The following is a 21466-nucleotide window of genomic DNA, read 5'->3' as shown; positions in this document are numbered from 1 at the left end:
ATGACAGACAGCTTAAAATGGTTCTCTGCAGTTCCTATGTGTTGGAAAGCTTCCATACTGGAAATGCTAAGCATGGCTAAACTCTGGCTAAGAAGAGCCATAGCTGTTTTAAACAAACAGATAATGTCTCAATAAGCATGACTCAGCATCACACAATGAGAGCTGTTGTCGTTTTGGACAAGACCGAGAAACAAAACAAGCAAGCTAACATTAGGTAATGATTTTATTCCTTTATTACTGGAGGCAAAATAAAGGGCTGCACATTACCAGAAACGGAAAACTCAGTCGTGCGTGCCAGGACATTCTGTACATTATGTCTTTTCTTGAGATTATGCAAGTGTCTGTTCTTTAAAGGCAGACTCAAAACGTGTCACACACAAGAGTGCTAGATTAGCTACAAGTCTTTTTGCTACTCCATTTTGTCCCCAGACATGCAAGCTTTTTCAATTAAGGAATCATTTAGCATCACTATCACATTTTTCCTGAGACAGTGAGATTCAAAATTAGTCCTGGGTAACATAGATTGAGTCCATCTCCTCTGTCAAAGAGAACTGCTAGCAACCCTTCATGGAAAAGTAGTTAAATATATTCCTCTTACATATAGTGTCCACATATTATTAATAGCCTGTATGCTTGCCTTTACACAACTAATTTAAAGTTGTTTGTTCTGACATTTAGCCTTTCAAGTTACATACCCTTCAAAATAAGCATGCAAACTGCAGATGGATAGAAAAAAAGTTTGATAGAAAAAAGTTTGGAATTATTCTTCACTTCTCAGGATCCCAATAGCTGCTAATCTTGAGCACTGGACATTTTTCTGCCCTTTCTTACAAGATGCAGAATAAAGTGTGAAAAATGCAATGACTTCAGAAATATTACTTGTAAAATCATGTGCTGGACAAGAATGTAACTGATAATGCAGTACTCAAAAATATTCAGTAAAACTATGAATCTTACAGGCGTGTGGGGGGACAACACTAGACAGATTTTTTCTAGACAGATTGTTATTAAAAGTATTTCAATTATTCAAGAAACCCAAATCATAACTGCAAGAAGGCCCAACACAGCTTCAAAGATCTTAAAACATTGCTGTTGGAACAATCATTTCCTTCTCTCTTTTCCCCTTTTCCCACCATAGCATTTCGTACCTCAGGGCAAGTTTTGAAAAAGATATCTGAGAAAGACTAGATCCATTTTTGGCTTTAAACAGCTCCTGAACTGTATAGCAACAGCCAGTTCAATCTCATGTCTCAAAAAAGCTGCTCACCTAGATTAAGTGTTTCCGGAAGGCCGTCTTCAGATCCATCTTCAGACCCTCCTTCCATTCGCTCTGCTGCTCCATTTTCATCCAGACTTGCCATTATATCATTACAGCAAGTCCTCGAAGCAGCTGAAGTCTCTCCATCAGTCCGTCTGTCTCTCTTATGCACTCTGGAATGAAGGACTAGCTGGTGGTATGTTCTGAAGGCTTTACCACACTCTGAACAGTGTGTTGGTTTCTCTTTGTTCTGGGACAATTTAGAATCCATCTCCATAGAAGGCACTTCACCACTGGGATGTTTCAATTTGTCTTGGGATAAGTTACTATTCCCTGTATAACTGCTGTTTTTATTTACTTTTGACTTCCCTGTAGTTTCAGTCTGGCTACCTTTACTTGCATTCCATATTTCACCAAGTTCTTCTTTATCAGAAGAGGAATCATCATTATCTGTACTTCCTTCTTGCCCTGGTTCTTTAATTTGGCCATGCCCAACTGCAACTTTACCTTTGGTAGCCAGCTGCCATGCTTGATATGTATTGAATGGATCTAGTTCAGCTATCCATTTCACAGGTTTTTGTGATTTGTCATTTTCTGAAACCAAGTTTGGTCTTAAATTCAAGAATCGCAGAAATTCTTCTCTTTGAGTTGTTTCTTCTGGATTAGATTCACCAGTCACTTGGGGACTTTCACCATTGGATACTGATTCTTTGGTGTGCACTTTACTGTGCTCAATTAGAGTCTCTTTATTGAGAAATAGGAAGCCACAAACCATACAAATTTTGTAAGGTGACGTTACATTTTCAGTTACATGCTCCTGCACCACCTCATTTATTGTTATGGGGCTTTCAGAACCTTGTTGGAGCTTGTTTCTAGAACCTGGCTTTCCAGTATGAGTTCTCATGTGATTTTTGAGGAACCACGGCTCTTTAAATCTTCTTCCACATACATTACACCAATATGTGAAGGAATCTTTATGCTTTTTCATGTGCGCCTCGACATCAAAAGCCTCATCAAATGTTTGTCCACAAACTTCACAACTAAGTTCTTCACTGTCTTTTTCATTGTTTGGAGAAGGCAAATTTGTTCTTACTTGACATTTATCTAGAGGACTAAGGTACTCTGCTTCGACACGCAGGACAGCTGGTTCACAAAGAGTGGGCCTATGTTGAGTTAAAACATGCTTACCAAGTTCTTCAGGATGTTTAAAAGTCTCATCACAAAACATGCAGTCCAGAGGCATACATCCCTCAGCTTGCATGAGAAACTTTTCTTGCAAGCTTTTGTAAGAAATGGTATTTGTTCCTTTTATTGTCATTGAGGCATCATTATTCTCCATCTGTGCACCAACGGTACTGGCTATTCCATCCGGTCCATCCATGTATGCCAAGAGAGGCTGAGTTGGCATGTTTCCTACGTTCTGTTCCCTATTACGTGTTTTAATGTAAGGTTTCAGTTCTTTGGGGGATGTTCACTGATCACAATAAGGACACTTGTAAAGTTCTCCAACATGTGCTTGCAAGTCTGCTAAGCTAAAAGACCTCTGCCAGGAAAAAGATTTGTTTTCCACAAGCAAAAGATTATTTCTTTTTCATTTTTGTCCGTGTTCAGACATCACTGAAAGTGTATCCATTGGTTCTCTCAGTGACTGAATGAGGTTTCTTGAACTATTTCTTCTGATTTTTCAAGTCTGTAGAAACAGTCAGTTGCACTTAGTTTTTCTGTACAAACATTTCAAATAGTTGCATTGAGCAAAATATACTCAAGGACAAGTTCAGTGCCACAAAGAAGTCCAGCACCTGAAAAAGAGAGAAAGTAGTCAGTAAGACTTTTCAAAAGAAAAGGAAGGCATTGTCTCCCAAATAAAGAACTTTAGGACTAGAGAACTACTGAACGTTCTCGAACACAGCAGGCATACTTTACTAGTCAATAGGGGACAGGTAGAAGATGCTCGTCAATTTTCTACCTACCACAGTTGAAATAAACAGTATGGTCTTTAACATCCATCTATGCCATTAGTTTGGCCTACTGCTTTGAGATTGTTATATAAAAGCAATCCTTTATTTATTATCTACTCTTATTCATCTACATAAAGCGGCTGAAACCATATTTCAATCTGTGCATTAACTGAATTCGTGACAAATGCAGCAAGCCAAAGTAACCTTTCCAAGAACCTGCGAAACCAGAGTTTAGAGGCAGGGTAAAACTGCTCATCTGTTTAGTAATAGCTGTTGAGCAACCACCCCACCATCACCACCCCTCGCCAAGATTAGACAGCTTGGAATTAGCATTCATAGTTCTAGTACACAGTAAGTGTAAGTACAAATCCTTGTATTAACAGCTATTCTTTAATACCACGACTCAGAGCTTTTAATATCATCCACAGATTTACAACCTTTGACACAATTTGATCAACTCAAATTTTGGAGTGGCCTAATGATACAGTTTCTTGACCAGTAGTTTAGTATTTAAAATCATCCAAGAGGCCACTATTACACTTAGAAAGGAAATGCTTCCAAGTTCAAATTGTGTGCAACAGAAAGTGTTTGATTTTATTCCAAAGTGAAAGTTTCAGATTCCACTGGATTTAAAAGGGTTATGATACACTTAATCACAACTCCATAAGAACTATTGGGTCTGCTAGCGGCAACTCTTAGAGTTGTCAAATTATAGTTTTGGAGTTCAGGATTCTTCTTGATCAAATTCGGGGGTAAAGAAAAGGTTTACCAGAATAATACACGACCATATAAATTGAATGGGAAATGCGCCTCATCTCAGGACGTTTCCAAAGGCACGAATATCTAATGAAAAGAATGCATTTAAAATTTGACTCAAGCCTCAAACTTTCACAAATTATTTCATAAGAGACAGCTGGCTAGTGATTCACATTACTTGAATTAATGTCTCAGAACACAATATGCTCTATAGCTCATATAGCAGAAGACAGTACAAGCGAAGTAGTTTTTTTTGTTTAATTTCCTCTGGACTTCCACTTCTGCATTGTTACATTTGGGTGGAAAATTGAAACTTTTACTTTTTACCAGGCACAGATGACGCTCCCACAACCAGTACCTCTGCAGCCATCAGCTGGGGAGGGGGGAACAGGACCTTTAACCCACTGAAGCCAAAAGGCAACTACCTCAGACCCTGGGTTTGGTAAGCCTTCAGCAATACTAGAAACCTTTGTCTACCACTGAACAGTCAATCCCAGGTAAAATAACCACCAGGGAAAGGAAACACGACAACACATTGCTAGGAGTGTTAGGTCCAACCTCTCAAACACTTCATCTCACTGCACTATAGCCTGGTCCTGAGTATATCTTGGTTTTAATTTGCAAAGTTAGCTCCTTTTCTGCCTCCACGGAGACAAAAAATGTAACCTCATGAAGATGGATTAAAAAAAATCACCCAAATGCCAACACAGAATAAAATAACTTTTGCCAACTGCTTGTATTCCATTTTTTCCTTCATTTCCAGAGCTTAATCTGCTCATTGTCCAGTCATCTAACCAAGGTCTAGACAACAATTCGATTCAGTACCAAGAACCCATAGTGGTCCCTTCTAGCTTTTTTAAAGCCACATTGTTTCAGGACTAGACCAAAAACTCAAAACAGAAGGAGACTGGGGGGTAAGGGTAGAAAGCGTAAGAGGGAACAAGCTACAGGCTGACAGGTTGATGGCAACAGAACCCAAATTTTCTGCAGCCAAAATCTCCGACTCTGGCCTTTATCCCCTTTTACAGTTTAATCACTGCCATGATTAACACTTCCTCTTTTCATAATGACTCAAAAACCTTCTGTAGTAGGCAGCTTCAGTCTGTGGTGCGACACTTCTGAATCGCTTCTGCTGTGGCCTTCACTTTTGCCTTGCTATCTTCCTCACTCACTTCTGACTTTCTGGCTTTCAATCGGCCCTAACAGGCAGGTGGAGAAGCTATCACAAAAGTCTGAAGCTGAAATATTCAGAAAGCTTTCCCTTCCTGTAAAGCATAAGGAAAAACATATCAAAGAGTAATGGTTAGCATGTTTTACTTCATGTTTCAACTTGCTGTTTCATTCTGTTTCTACTGTAGTTTTAGGAGGTATTTTTACACAACAGGATAACATGCTGTGGCAGAGCTCGTGTGCATAGATGGTGGCTATCTGCCTGAAAATAAATTATTTGCAAACTAAAAATGAACAGCCACTTTGAAAGACTCCTAAACACCTATAATGAATATCGAAGCAAGATAAAAACTGAACTTAATGCACTTCCTTTCAGAGACACAGGTAAGTGCTCTGCAGCAATAGACGTAAGAATCATCCCACACAAAGGCCACAGGCACTTTGGGACAAAGTCAGACCCAAAGGCCAGTGTCTCTGCAGTCCCACGTACCAAATTGCTGAGAGTCATCATCAACCATTACCTCGCCGTCTAGGAATACAGAAAATGCCAGTCTGTTACTCTCCCCACTTTGTGGCATTACAACATACACACAACAGGCAGAGCAACCAGAATGAAGTCACTGTGGAGAAAACACAGATGAAAGCCATCAGAAATCCCCGTGCAGTCCCCTGTCCTCCACAGAAAGATATTTCAGTATTCTGGGGTGAGATGAGGGTAGAAGGGGCATCCTTGTAATAGGAACCACCACATGTTTCCACTCAAACCTAGCCTATGGTAATAGAAACATTAAAAAAAAAAAACATTTCAAGATTATTAGAATTTAAGAGACTGGCATGGATCAAATCTAGAAACTGCCCTAGTTTGGTCACTGATGCATATGAAATGAACCTCAAATGATCGACAACATTTTATCTGGCAAGCTCTTGGGAAGTTGGTCCACTTCAATCTCACCTCATCTCACTGTATCAAAGTGTAAAAATTACTGAATTGTAAAAAAAACTGAGCCTGTCCTCACAACTGCATGTGCAAATACCAAGTATACAACTAACACACGGATCATGAGAGGAGTTTGGGTCCAAGTTTTAACAGGTATTGGTAGACTAGAACAAATCTTTTGAAGAATTCTTCCATGGCTCTTCAGAGCTCCGTATCTCATCCACTGACCCATGTTAGCTGCTGAATGCTTTTCAAGCTTTCACTTTGTTAATAGAAGGCTCAGAACACTTTTGAAGAACTGGGCACAGCTCATCCTCTAGGCAGCACTGCAAAGCAGAGCAAGATATTCCTGTTTTAGAATCCAAACACCTAATTGCAGCTCAGACAACTATTTTTCTCTCGGGTGTACCATTATATACAGGAGATAATACCTATAGACAGGAAAAACCCTTCAGGTAGAATTTCTAAAGAAAACTGCAGATGCAACTAGACAAAATTATAACCAAACAAAAGAAAAAAAGACCCTACTACTACAGTCAGAAGGTGACTTTCTCCAGGTGAGATGGAAGACTACCTTTATTTCTGTATCCGGTGATTTCGTATTTCACTCTGATTAGACAAACAGCTTGTAAAAGGGGCTCTTACTGTTTAGACAAGCTAATGCATGCTTAAACTGTAAGCTGAATATCTGCACTACAATTTTATCCATTATTTGAAAAAAAAAGACTTTTCTTCCTAGTGAAGATAATAATATGCCTTGGATTTGAGGATCAAAAAATGCTGATTAATTACATTCCTGTTATTCAAAACCCTCTGCGTAGCAGCAAAACTGTAAAGAGTTGCCTTAATTCCATATTATTGCTTACTTGGGAAAGTAGACAACCTGCAGTCTATAGGGGCACTGTAACTATTTATGTCTGAAGGTCTGTACATTGGCTCAAAAAAAAATTGCAGTACCTGGGGTAGCTTCTGTAGTCTTTCACTTTCAGAAGACAAAAGGTCAGGGGAGAGAAATGAAGAACAGGACACAATACCAGTGTCCGACAGCCAGAGATCTTGAGTAAAGAGCAGACTACAACAGGAAACCCCTTGGTCCCAATAGCTGTAGAAAAAGCTCTAAGTTTGCTGCAGATTAACTCAAAGTTGAAAACAGAGGCTGACTATCCCTCCCCCCTCACGTTTCAGTGAGTCAATAAATCTTCTGACCTCCCTGGTCACCATTTGTGGACGACAACGTGCACCTCCAGCAGAGCCCCAGGCCCACCGGTACAAGCAGCAGGGAGGAACCCGCCTTGCCCAGGCTCCAGGTGAGTCCTTCTCCCCCAAGGATGCCATCTACTGAGCTTTATCCTGCCAGCAAAACCCAGAGCCGTTCACAGGAGTCAGAGTTGGCTATGTGGTCTTTGGTCAAATATTTTAACACGTTTACAGCCATACCCATTGTATGTATAAACACCACAAAATGTATATAAATAAAAATTGAGCTGGACAGATGAGAACATCTTTCCATTGCGCTTGCCACACCACCTAATAACCACACCAAAAACCTGCTGCATCTAAATAGATTATTAGAGCTGACAAAGTTTTAATTAAGTGCCTGTAGAGAAGTTTAATTTATTTTTATTAAATTACACAACTAAAGACTACATGTTACAGTCTCAAAGATTTCTTTGGGAAATGACCGATCAGTAGTAATTTTATTGCATTTCTACTTCCTGCATTTCAAAACGTCCATGAATATGTAATAAAAATTCTAGACACACCTTTCAGAGAACAGCAAAGTCCAACCACATTTCTTGCTTCAAACACTACAGAGCTCTGGGAGTAGAAGTTGCATAGCTGGTAGCAGGACAAACAACTAAACCTTGTGAGTTGTGCGCTAGCAAAACTGACTGCTGCTTAACTGCAAGAAGCAAACCCCACCAATTACAGAAGTTAACCTAGTTGCTGCAACAGTTTCTTAAAAACAGAAGTGAGAAAACTAGAAGCTACAGCTAGGAGATAAGTGACACTTGGGTTACTTTTGTATCTCCTACGCATGATGTACTCAGAGGACAACCTCAGCAACCTGCTGGCAGGTCCTTAAGCTCAAGGCCAGTAGTGAAGCTGGCACTGCTGGACGGACAGACGGATACCCCGATTCTTTTGCCATACCGCTGAAGTTCAGAGGGCTCGAATGCCCCACAGCCCCGTGCCAGCAGACAGCCCTGCCTTGCCAGCACACCGGGGAGTAGCCACCTTCACTTGTACTAGGTACAAGGCACTCCAGGAACATGCATGTAAAGGAATTCCACCTGCTTTCAAAGTTTTTCCTCAATTCTCCTCAGTTTCAAGAGGTCAGAGTCATTGAACACGATTTTTTTCCCCTCTTGGCACGTGTATACCTCAGAACAGGTTCCTCCTCTTCGACGCTGCTAATGAGAGATCCTATACTGATGATTGCTTATTGGAAACCACTGACGAGTTCTTTAAACATCTTTTTTATTTCAATCTAAAACTTCTGCTTTTGCAGAATAGCTGTTCCAGTTCTGCCTGATGAACGTAGATAAAATGAAGCAATTAACCACTTTTTCCTTATTGAAACCTCCACCCTTTGCTTGCAAAGGAAAGCCACCTTATGGAGATTTTTTATTTTGGCTGGGCACATCTACAGTTGGGGCAGTATTGATCATAGAATAGCTTGTGCATAACTAAATACAACTTCTCTTTTTTTTTAGAGCTAAGGCTGAACTTAGCTTAGAGCTTTCTTTAAGATTACATCCATCTCATTGCACATAGTAAGGCAGTTGCACCACACCAAGTGTGCATAGAAGACACTAAGCAGAAATACCACCCCCAAGTAGTCCCTAACAATATTCAAGAGCTCCCAGCTCTCAAGATAGTACACGCAGCATCCTAGTAGCGCTCACGTAGTGCTTGCAGAACCCACCAGTGACAAGAGCTCTGTGGTGCCACCACCACTGGTGTGCTGCGCCTTCACAAGCCCCTCCGCTTAGTCAGAAAGCGAGGCAAGAAGTCATTGCGGGGTGCTATGACTAACTCACCAATTGCTCTGAAACGTTAGTCGAGTTCCCAGAGATCCACAGCGTGAAATTCCAACGTTGACTCTACAGGTGCTTGGACTTCAGTCAAGTACACATTGCCCTTCCTACTTTTAGGAAAGCCGTGTGTCACACCTCATGCAGTAAGCTGTTCTCCCATAGCAGACAAATGTCTTCCCTGCCTCAGTTTGAAGAAATGGCAGCCCCTAAACCCAGGGAAGGCAACAAGTCATATGTTCCATGGACTGAGACCCGATTTCTGAGTACAGTGCCCATCTGCCTGCGACTCGAGCTGAACACTGGAAAGCTATAAAAGTCAGCCCAGATTAAGCATTATTTTGCAGAACAGCAGAAGACTCAGCTTTTCTTCATAACACTACATGAAGCCAATAACTTACTCTTCATTACTTTGTGTCCTATTGCTTTCTAGGGAAGGGAAGAGCTACTCCCTTCTCTCTTTTCACTGTAAATCATTTTAACAACTTCCCAGTACATTTCTTTGTTAACGGAGGAGCATGTAAATACACCTAGCACAGCTTCTCAACCACAAATATTTCTGCCAACCGTTCAAGTACAAAAATGTTCTTAAATAAAAGTTTGTTAACAGTTCATTCTGATAAAGAACTAACATGAGTACTTTAAAGGAAATGGAGATCTAGCGGGAGGAAGGGGAGGAAGAGAGTTGTTTGTTTCAGTTGCAGGAAAAGATCAAAACGAAGACGTTCAGGTTGAAAAGAGAACATAAAAGATGACCACAAATTGGAATTTCCACTCCCTAAATGCTGCACACACTGAAGTGTTCATCCTTCAGGCTTGAAGTTTTCAAAGTTATCTTAAACTTCAGTTCTTGGAGGGGTTTTCATGGTCTATCTTTTCATCCTCTCTAAAAGAAAGGCTATTCTATTTCCCCCAGTTACAGGGCCTTCTCACACAACTAGAGCTGTCCAATGCAGTGAAACTAAGACAATTCACAAAAAGCAGACCTAAAGGAACAGTCGTACACCAGAACACAAGAATGTTACTACCCAGGCATTTCTCCACAAACACTTTAGAAAGATTTTGAATTGAAAACTCTTTTGTAGCCAGATAAGACAGATACACATGCAAATCCTTTTCCCCCCGAAGTCTAGCAAACAGGATTTTAATCACCAGTGGAAAATAACTAGTAGTTAATAATGAACAATATTAGGAAAACTCCCCCCCCCCCCCCCCCCCCCCATTTCAGACATCTATACTAATAGAAACAAAGGATATCCTTTCTCTAAAAACCTTTTCCTGCGGAGTCCCTTTTTCTTTAAGGCTATATGTCTAACTGTTTTGGCAGAGGATGGATGAGCTGAATGCGTCTCCCTCAGTGAACTGAATGCCTCTTCTATCAAAAGATGTAATTATTCCTTTTAAAGCAGAGAACATATAAGCTTGCATCACTTTGCACATGTTTTTCCTCCACAGAGCAAGAGCAAATATAAAAGAGACTAATTCTTGGCATTAAAGTAGGAAGTGCTACAAATAAGTATTGACTTTTGAAGTTAGGAGGACTGCTCTAACGGCCAGATTTTTCTCTTTTCCCCCTCCCTCTGATTAGGAGAGAATTTCTCAAGAACCACAAAAGCAAAGTGTACTTTAGACAATATGAAGGAGCCAATACCTGGCGTGGAAGGGCTGAAAGACAAGAGCAATCCCATTTTAAATAAGTCTGGGACACATTTCACCACTGCCATATGATGCAACTTCATTAAATTAAGAAGTTACACACACTTAAACTGGCAATGACCCCTTACCTTACAAAACAGTTTATTGTTCTCTCCACAACAGGTAAAGACTCTCGGTGCAGTAAGAGATACATTTTTATTGTTGAGTCAGTCTCACCTTACATAAACCGCCTTATATGTTTAGCTTTGGTTTCCATTTGAAAGAAGGTATTTTCAGAGACCTTAACAGCAAATTTAATTTACTTATTTATTTTTAACACTTCTTGGCAGAAGCATGTTAGATCTCTCCAGCAGCCACCACTACAAAGAAGTGGTAAATTCAGAGTTTACCAAATCAGACAACTCCTTACTACTCACGAGCCTGCCGTTCCTCTGTGGCAATTATAGGGACGATGCATCCTTTTGGGCAGCAAAGGTGAAATAACAGGAAAAGAGATCCTTTGTTATTCCTGAATTTGAGAGTAGTAGTCACTTCCAAAGAGCTCACTTTGTCCAGGTCATTGGTCTTCCCTAGTCCTCTCACCTGATTTCAACTCTGAATCTAACTCTCACCCAGCACAGTTTAAGCCCCTGTACTTTGGGAGAAAAAAAGCAGCAGCTTTTTACCCCTCCCCTCTGCAGCAGGCTGACTTCAAAGTTGTCACTTTGAAGTTATCCACAAGTGTATATTAGCAAAAATCAGTCCTGAAAGATGGAAAAAGGTACACAGCCTGATGGAAAGACATTTACTGCTACTCAAGTCATCCCCTGGCATAGCATCTGAAGATACTAAAATAGAAGTGTGCTAGAAATAGACATTTCAAATCGCTGCCTCCTTTATTCCGTGCAGGTGGGAGCTCTTCCAGAGGCCAGCACCAACTGATGGAGACTCGATTTTTAGTTCCCTGGCATCACATTATCCAACACTATTGGACTGAAGGGATGTATGAGATGGCATAGTGCACCTCACTGGGCTTCAAGGTGTCACGCTATCCTAGAAACAAGAGTCAGCATCCACAAGAAATTGACCTTTCTGAAAAGAAGAAATAAGCAGAAGTTTCCTATATGAAATTTTACTAGCATTAAAAAAAGGTTAGAAATGAGCACTAAAGCTAAACAAAAGCAGTGGTTTCTCCAGACCACCTTTATGCCCATTTTCCTAACAGTACACTATGTAACTACGTACATCACATGTTTTGGAGCACATCTCATTTGCTTCTTCCTACCTGTGTAGGAGAAGAAACAGAGGCTGACATAACCCCAAAGGTCCCACCCAATCAGCTCCCAACCACCACAATACGCATAAGCGCGATACAAGGGCCTTTAATTCCCTACAGTCGCTTATGTCAGAGGCAAACTGCTCTACACTTTATTACACAGAAAAATGCAAGTGTACCTGTTGTGCATAAACAAACTCAGACTTTGATACTTTAGTTACATAAAATCTTTAGCACATAGAAAATCACTACCCGGTCAATTATTCACTTATACGTGGACAGGTTTCTGCTCAAATCTCTAAGTCACACTGATCTACATAGATTTTCCTGCATATTTTAACTACATTTCCTCTTCTACTTTCTTTTGAAATTCCCAAGGCAGTCTGAGTACTAATTCCTTCTCCTGCAACACACTCACAGACACTGTGTGTACATAAACAAGTATGTCTCTTTTTGCATTTATACCTCACTTCTCCCAGCACCCACCCTGGTTTACTTTGAAACTTGATGTCAGTTCCTATCACACCACTGAGCCTGTTCCCCCCCCCCCCCCCCGACACTGAAAGAAAAGAAAAAGAAAAAAAGAAAAAGAAGGGGAAGAATCACAAGAGCAGCTAGATTTATAAGCTATAAACTACCCTGACCAAAGCCATATGATTGTAACAGTAGAAATTTTAATATATTTTTCTCCTGTTGACATAAGTTTTTACCAGCAATAAAACAAAATTTGGGAATTTCACTTAAAAAAAAAAGTTGATGTTTAAAACCAAATCTTTGTGTTTGGTTTTAAAACCAAAGCCTTGTGTTTGGAGGTACAGAAAAAGCAAGGCAAATTTAGCTTGGAAAAGCGTGCCTTTTTTTAAATCTTAAAATACAACACATTGAGAATCTTACACAGCTTGGTCATATCCTTTTCCTTACTTTTGTCTTCAGTTGCAAATCTCTCGTGGTATGAGTCACATCTCTCTAAAAGCATGCATACAGTAGTCAGCAGAATCCCCTGATCGTATTCATGCGCCACAAAGAAAAACTCTGTTCAACTTTTTGGTTACTAAAGTTACCTTAAAAGTGGGGGGTCAAGGGTCATCAGAAACAGCCCCGAGTCCATTAAAAGCAAATAGTAGTTTGAAATTAATGCAGTTATGAGATGTGGAAAGAGGATCTTACTGGAATGCTGATGTTCTAAATCCAGAGTCTCAAAAATAAGAGGGCTGAGCTGGCAAATGGCAGCCCTGCTGTAGCTGAAATGTACTATCTTGCTATATTTAAAGACAATACCTCAACAGTTAAGTATTAGAACATTTTAAGTGAGATAAATAAGCATAAGACACAGGCAAATATCCTTGGTTATTTAATCATCCTGAAAGCAGGGTGGAAGTGTGAGGGGGAGTTCAAAGGTCAAACTCTTCTTTCAGCTGCTTGCAAAGAAAAGAAAGCTTAGCCCGTTTTACCTTGGGGAGGAGAAGGGGGTACGGGGCTGTTCTTTCCATATGCCAGTGGTAGTTGCACATTTCATAACACAGGAAAGAGGGAGTGTATTTACATACCCAGAGCATGGAATCCTTTACCAGGACAATGAATTCCATATCAAGGTTCAGGTTAGAAAGAGTTGGGACAAAAAAAGTCCCCAAGAACAAAGGGAAGTTAAAATTTACTTAATGTTTCCCCAGAGCTCCTTAGTTACAAAAATCTGAGAGTTTGTAATTAAGAGTTTATTGTAATCGCTGTTTTGAAAGTCAAGGGAAACTCAAGAGTTCCCTTTTAAAATTATTTCCCCTGATCACAGTAATAGCTTAGCACTCTGTTCATATAAAATGTGATATTAATCTAGCAACCTCATTCTACATGAAAGTATAGCAGTAAGGGAAAGGTACTTTCTGAAGGTTAGAAGTGCTCAAAAAGGAATTTTTGAATGTGATCTCATGAAAGAGGAAGCCAAAATGAAGTAACCTTTCATAAGACAGTCTGATAAAGGTGCTAAAGTTTATTAGCTTCCCCTTTCCAGCCCCTGTGCTAAATCTTGCTCCCCCCACCCTTACCAAAACAAAGGACAAAAAAATATTCACTTAAAATGAAGGAAAAAATCCTCTAATCCAAAGCCTGGAAGCCATTCTGTAAAGACTACTTAATACGAAACTTTGTTTACAAGATACAAATATAGTCCTCTTACCACATTCAAAACCAGAAAACATCCACTTATTTAAAGAAATACTTTTTCTATTTTGATCAGCAAGAATGTAGGTACTCATTTTAAATGTAAATCCAGCCCAATAGTGCCATATGAATGTTTTAAATTCATGTATGATATGCACCGTTTAAGAACGTTTAAACAAAGGAAGTAGGAAAACCCTCAAAATACACAGTAAAACTTAATGACTTTAATTTAAAAATATATATACTGATTGCAGCATGGTAAAATTATTCTCTTATGCTTACAGCCAGTCTTCAGAAAGGCTAAGTGCAGGCAGTGTAGTAATTCGTCCCACTGGAAATTCTGTATAAAACATCTACCTAAAATAAACAAGGCTTCTCAGCAAGAATCGTCAGCTGCCATTAAGGACACACCTTAAAGTTCTTACCACACAGTAACTAAACAAGTACAAACTAGTGGGGACTGTTTGCTACTTTTGTCTGAAAAGTTAATGAGATCAATTCACTCCTTAGTATCAGATCTGAAGGTAGTTTTCTTAAAAATGCAAGAGACAAACAACCCCAAAACACGAATAGCCAGGACTCAGTGCCTGATGTGTTATCAGAATGCCTAAGGTTCTTGTAAACACGAATATAAATATTAACGTTTAAACCTGACACCACAGAATACTAGAAGGTAAAAATGCTTAACTGCTAGGAATACGAGTGCTCTGGTGCTGGCAGGCAGCTGTTGTTCCCCTGCCTTTTCTTTTGTTGTGCTTAATCTCATGTCAAGTCATTCAACCAACTCCAAAGCGATGAAGACATAATTGAACAACCTTAACTAAAAAACTGATCTACTGTTCTTAAATAGCCCGGTATATTGTTTAACGATGCACAAAGACTTACATATTTTGAAAGAATCTCCAGAATTTAAGTCAGCAACTCCGGTGCCGGCAGAAGAGCTGCTGGCTGTAGGCCAAGCCAATCAATAATCCCTGTAATAACCGCGTTTCTGAAGTTATTTGCTTTTCATATTCATCACCCTAACAAACTTAAAAGGCAGAACTTGAAAACTCACACCGATTGCAAGCGGGAGCCGAAAGAGAGAAAACCCGAATATTTCGCAGGGAATTACAGTATTGCTCCTTTTCAGAAGTGTTGCAGAAAGATCAGTGATCACAAAGCCACATTCCTGCTACAGATCTTAAAATATTGACTCAGTTACAGAACTAGTTAAAGGGGAAGAAAAAAAAAAAAACGCCTCCTCCACCCTTTCCCCCCTGCCCTCCCCCTCTGCCAAAGAATGCAGCTTATCCTCCTGATGTAAAACCGTCCTTCTGTGTTATCCCAGGAAACGCTTGAACATTGGGGTGGACATCCCGAATTAAAGTCTCAGCCGTGTTCCCAAACCTACAGGCAGTGGGAGCTCCTAGGAGCAATAAAACATGGCGTGAAAGCGCTCGCAAGCCATTGTCATAGCTCGGTGCTCCGATACCTTTGCAGAGGCAGAGCCAGCCCCCCCCAAGCAAGGAGCATGTAAGCCCTGGTCAGCAAGTCAATGCCTGCTATTCAACTTGTAGTTAGGCGTTTTATTTCGGTGTCTTCCAGATCGTATCAGTCCTGCAGCTCAGGGCCTAATAAAATGTGAAGAATGATATGCTCGCTCTCTCGTTGCATCTGAAACTGCGTTATTTCCCTCTCTTCTTTTTCACACATTCTTACAAAAACTTCCCTTTTCACATACTTCTATAAGAAAACATTTCACTGCACCTACTTCAGTTCCTATTTCTATTTTCGATTTTCACTAGATGCTTCTGCTACTGCCTTCCCCTCAAAGCCACTGGGTAGAAACTGATGGAGTTTTAAAGCTCTCAAGGTCATTTCAGAAAGAGGAAAAAAAAAAAAGTGTTGTTGCCTTAAAAAAAAAAAAAAAACCTTTAAGCACACAAAAACCCTAAACTAAACCCCTTTCAGATCCAAACGCCTTTCATCAGCAGATCAATAACACAGCATAAAGATTGTTGTTCACCGCCACTTCAAAACTATTACACTTCAATTCAGATACTTACTGGGAGTCACACAGCACGTTTATGGGATGGCTCATTAGAGTACACACACAGCTCACTCTGGCTGCAGGTTTTCTGTGTGGGAAACAAACAAACACCCCCCCCCTCCACCCCCAGGAACAGAAAGTCCGGCGGGTATCACGGAGCAGGAGTGAAATTCAATCTCTAGATATTCTAGAATTTTATTGTCCTCGCTTGGCAACGTCTTTGTTGCCTAAGAAGTCAGTTGGGGCTTATTTATTTATTTTCTAAACTTCCTATTCCTCTTCAAAAAAAAAAAAAAAAAAGAGAAGAAACACGATGCCTGAGAAATTAGGAGGGTTTAGCCTTTAGGAGAGGAAAACGAAAAAAAAATAAAAATGGCAAAACGGATCGATAAACTTTTCATTAACCCCCCCATCCCCGGCCCCACGAGCCACTTACTCCAAATCCTTCCTCCAGGACCATCTCGGGCTCACAAAGAAGCGGGTGCCCCCTGCTCCCCCCGAGCCCAGAGGAGCCCCCAGAGCCCAGCCTCGGCGCTGGGAGAGCCCCGGGGAGGCAGGAAGGGAAGGGGCAGGGGCCGCAGCGGGACCTGGGGACACCTCCTGGCCGCGGGGGGCGCAGGGGGGAGGCGACCCCGGGGCGGGCGAAGGAGGGAGCCGGGCACGGCGGGGAGGCACCGGAGGGAGGCTGGGAGGGAAGGAGGGAGGCTGGGAGGGAGGCAGGGAGGCTGGGAAGGGCTGCGCTCGCCCCCCACCGCCCCCAGGGAGGGGCTCGTTACCTGCTGCTGCTCCGCCGCCTCTCACCTGCCCCCCCCCCCTCACCTGCCCTTCCTCCTCAGCCTCCCCCCTCCACACACACACACACCCTCCAAGCTCCGGGACAGCCGCGAGGGGGCCCCCCCAGCCCCTCACAAAGCGGGGACCCCCCTGCGGGGGTGCTGCCCCTCACCACCGCCTCCCTCCATCACGCGGGGACCAGCTCCGCGGGGAAGGGGCTGCGGCTCCCCTCCCGTGAGCGGATGAGTAGGGGGGGACACGAGGGGATGGGGGGGGGGGGGTCCGGAGGGGAGCCCCCCTTCACTGCAGCCGACCCTCAGCCCTCCCTCACCTGCGCCTGAGCCGCCTCCCCGGCCGGCATCCTGAGGTGGGGGCAAGGAGGGACGGAGGGGAGCGGGGGCGGCCGCCCGCGGTGTCGCCGGAGCCCGGACTCGGCGGCGGCGCTGGCGTTCGGGGCACTGTTTGTAAACCGCTCCCGCCGCAGCTGTTGCTCGGGCAGCCCCCGGCCGCCCGCTCCGCCCTCACGGCAGGCCCTGCCCCTCGCCTCCCTTCCCCTCCTTTCTCTTCTTCCCTTCCCCGCCTTCCCCCGGCCCGGGGCCGGCCGTGAGGAGCGGGGAGGCCCGGCAGTGCCCCCCCCCCCCCCCCCCCCGCGGCTCCCTTGAGGAGCCGTTGGGCCCCGGAGCGCCGCCGGTGGCTGCCCCTGGTGTGGGGCCGAGCCGGCCTTTGTGGGGCACGGGGCCGGGGCCGCAATTCCGCCCCCGGGGCCCCATCGGCCGCCTCTTTGTAAATGTAAATACGGCCATACGCCTCGGAAGGGGCCGCCATCAGTGGGCTTTTGTGGGCCCCGGTGGGGCGAAACGGCTTGGGCCGGCTCGTGGTGGCACGCCGCTGGAGCCCCGGTGGCCTCCGACTACTGCGGAGTAGTTTGCTTAATAAACATATACATAAAGACTACAGTAAAGTGAATAATAAATAAAGAGTACAGTAAAGTGAATAATAAACGCGACCAGCACGTGGAGGTACTGGCCATGAGGGGAAAACCAGAAAAAGATAGCAGTTTGTGTCAGCTCTCCTCATAGATTGGCGAGCACTTGCAGCCTAAAATCAGGGAAAAAGTGTAGGTTTAAAAACAGACAAACAAACAACAACAAATTAATTCATATATTCTATGTATCTATGGTCATAAGCACTCAGCTGTTGAGTCTGGCATAGTGTTACTTCTCTAAAGGTATGGGCACTAAAGTGGAATTAAACGCAGCAGAGAAACAATTATAAGAGTTAAAAAATCTTCACTGTAAGAAGATTCACTATAATAGTTCAGTATTCATTGTAAAAGTTTTTAGGTATTCCAGCTGGAACCACTGAGCTTCTTAGGAGTTAAATTAAACATGTAATACTGTTAGCAAAGTGCTTAATCTCTGCTAGACCTGAGGTTAGCACCTTCTACAAGTAAATGGGATAAGAAAGAGGCGAGGTTTCCATGTGGCCTCTCCTCCTGTTTTTCTCCCAAAGACACACTGAGACCTGTTAAAGTCAGGTTAGTTCACATCAGTAGGCTGAGATCACACCCAGGAGCTTATTTGCTTCCACATAAAATCATCCTGACTGAATGGAGGACATTTCTAAAATTATACTAAACTAAAATTTTATGTTTGTTTTGTTTTTACATTAAAAACAAACAAACAAACAAAGCTTTTTTCAAACTGTTCTCCCAGACTGAAAAGAACAACAGTGCTCAGGCTGAAATTTAGGTCACTTATATGGCAAATAAAGATTAATCAAAAACATTACAAAATGTGGCAATATTACTTACAACACACTTCTGGAAGATGAATTATCTTTATTGACAAATGTGAATCTTACATCACACTAACTTGAAGCGGAATTCTTTTAATGAAAAGAAGACCACAACACATGAGGCCAAACTTTTAAAATTTCAATATCTAAGACCTTCAACTAGTCATAAAGGGAGGTGGCACACCCTTACTAGTTTCCTGAAGGTTAAAATACCTCTGGATCAGCTGTGTGAACCGAGACCATGGGGGGTGGCCTCAGTCTGCTTCTTTACAGGTTAGGTTATAAGTTTTTAGGTCTTGGTCCTCCTGATGATTGATACAGGAAGAAACCAATACAGTGCTTGTTGCACAATGAGCATTTTTAGTTGTTTTTTTTTTTTTTTAAGTGTGATTTTTACAGTATCATGTATCCGAGCGAAGTGTTTATGCATGCATGCAAAATATTCCACTGTATTGCAAGAGCTTCACATTTCTTTGTAAGTTGCTGCACACTAATTTGTACTATGTGACCAAACCTGATCCCACAAACACTCCCAAGTTTAAGCATGGGAGTGGGTCCCTGCTCTTCAGTGGGACTTGCCACTTACATTTATTTTGGTATCGATTTCCTGCAAATGGCAGCATGGCAAAAAGAACAAAGTAGAATCTCCCTGGAAATGGGTGTGAGCTACCAGGTTTGCTACCACCAGTGCTCTCAATCACATGACCCTTGAAAATCATGACTGTTAAAAGTGTAGTCTGGCTACTGTCTTCCCATTTCAGCATTTTAAATGTCCTTATATTGAAGAATTAACTTGAGTGCCCGCAAACTTTAAACAAAGAAACAAACAAAAGAACCCTTGTGCTTTGCTCTTAACATCTTAACTCAGTCACCTAAAAGACTCACTGAGTCATATTTTACAATATTTCTTGCTCTCGTGACATATCAACACCCATTGCTTCTCCTCCCCTTTTGTTTTTCACCTCTTTTTAAGAGTCTACTTTTCCAGGTGAAATATATTGGCCTCCTTAAAATCAAGGGGCGCTCCACTGGAGCCAGGACTCTGGGTGATTGTAAACATGATTTAACAGAGAACACAGCAGCTGTATGGTTTTTATCCACTGAGATAGGATACCACTGTGGAAAACAGGGAAAAAAAAAACCTTTCATAAAAAAAAAAAAATATATATATATATATATAAGCTCATACCTTTAAATTTTCGTCTTTTTTTTTTCCTCAGAATGCATCATATAATATCACATTACATGACTGAAATGAAAACATCCAATTTATTTTTACAGATTAGCCACAGTGACCCCCATGATTTATGCTCATGGCACTGGAAATGTTTGATATGAGGCAAGGGGCAACTTGTAAAAATAAATCTTAGATTTTCTTCTCCCTCTGTTTGCCTTGGGTTGAGGACATTTGCTGCCTTTCTGGAGAAGCTTCAGCAATTGATGTATTATGCATGAAGTAAAAACTTCGACAACAAAAGCACAGGAAGGACTAACAGACCTGTGTTTACTGTACTGCACTATATGTTACTACACGATCTTGCAATATTAAACCTCACTCCAAACTAGACTTTGGAACCAGGCAGCAAGCCCAAAATTGTGATAATCTCCTCCATAAGGACAGAAAAAAATAAAATAACATTGCTGAAAGCTGAAATGTTTGGTTTCAGTCCCCAAACTCCTAATGTACATAAATTTGTGTTTAAGTTATTTTAAATTACATTATGTAAATTTACATTACGTAAAAAAAAAAATAATACTAATGTAGTAAAAGTCTTGTAAACTGGTTCAAGCCCTGCTCTTCTGCATGCTGCACATGGGAAAACACTGGCTGTCAGAGAGAGAACGAACACAGGGCTGCTCAAGCAACAGGAAGCCTTTAGCAAAGTTTAAGTCTTTCGAGGGCTAGCATGGATGTTCGTCTGAAATAACCGATCTGAGCAGCAAAGTGCCTAGGCTATACCTGGGAGCAGGGGATCAGCCAAGCTTCATGCTTTTGCATGGGGACACTCTCATTTTAGATTCACATGTAGGCAGCTATTAAATCTGGACTGCTGTGTGGGTAGGGCACAAATGGGATTTCGGGGATCTGGGCTCAGTCCCAAGTCTGCCACAGACTTCCTGTGTGATCTTGGGCAAGTCTTCTCACAAGGCACACAAAATTGGGCAGGTTTTTTTGTTGTTTTGTTTTGGTTTTATTTTTAAAATCCCTGGCTCTAGCAGTCGAGTCATATGAAATTCTCCTTATGCTGGCATGAATAGATAAATAAAGTAAATACACAATGTTTTAGCTTTTAAGGAGATAAGCTTGAAACCACAATCGCAGCATAACTTAATGGCTCAAAACTAGAGAACAAATTTGAGAAGTCCTTTGTAACATTAGTTTTGGGTGTCTGGGACACGAGTTGGGATATAAAATTGTACAGGATTCATTTCTGCACAACAAATTCTGTAAAATCAGGATCATTTTACTTTGCTTACAAAATCGCTCATAAATTGTTTGCGAGATAGCTGAGACTGAGACTAGAAAATAGACAGACTGATGAGAAAGCTTTATCAGTGTTCTGTGGCTTGTTTTTGAATTCCCCCTTCACACAAATTACGTCTTTCAGCATTATTTCAGCAACGACTAAAAGAAAATCCAATCGTGTCAGATGATTCTCATGTTCTTGCCTCTGCAGCAG

General features: G+C 41.8%; 1 protein-coding gene across 6 annotated transcripts in view; it reads right to left on the bottom strand.

The window, feature by feature from the left end:
- Window positions 1–17555, bottom strand: part of ZNF217 (zinc finger protein 217) — a 28079-nt gene extending 10524 nt beyond the window's left edge. Inside the window, exons 1-2 of one of the 6 annotated variants that reach the window (XM_048072562.2) lie at window positions 17320–17555; window positions 1268–3057 (exon numbers count right to left, since the gene is read on the bottom strand). In XM_048072562.2, the coding sequence (XP_047928519.2) occupies window positions 1268–2666 (1399 nt within the window). In that variant the 5' untranslated portion in view covers window positions 2667–3057; window positions 17320–17555. Of the gene's footprint in view, window positions 1–1267; window positions 3058–5051; window positions 5207–15067; window positions 15213–15241; window positions 15642–16230; window positions 16459–16650; window positions 16977–17319 lie in introns of those variants that run through there. The other 5 variants (XM_013190321.3, XM_013190320.3, XM_066978451.1 and 2 more) reach the window with 5 other exon arrangements.
- Window positions 17556–21466: the final 3911 nt, after the last annotated feature.

This window comes from Anser cygnoides, chromosome 16 (genome assembly GCF_040182565.1).
Source record: "Anser cygnoides isolate HZ-2024a breed goose chromosome 16, Taihu_goose_T2T_genome, whole genome shotgun sequence".
Classification (NCBI taxonomy): domain Eukaryota; kingdom Metazoa; phylum Chordata; class Aves; order Anseriformes; family Anatidae; genus Anser; species Anser cygnoides.
This window is presented reverse-complemented; position numbering and strand designations above follow the sequence as displayed.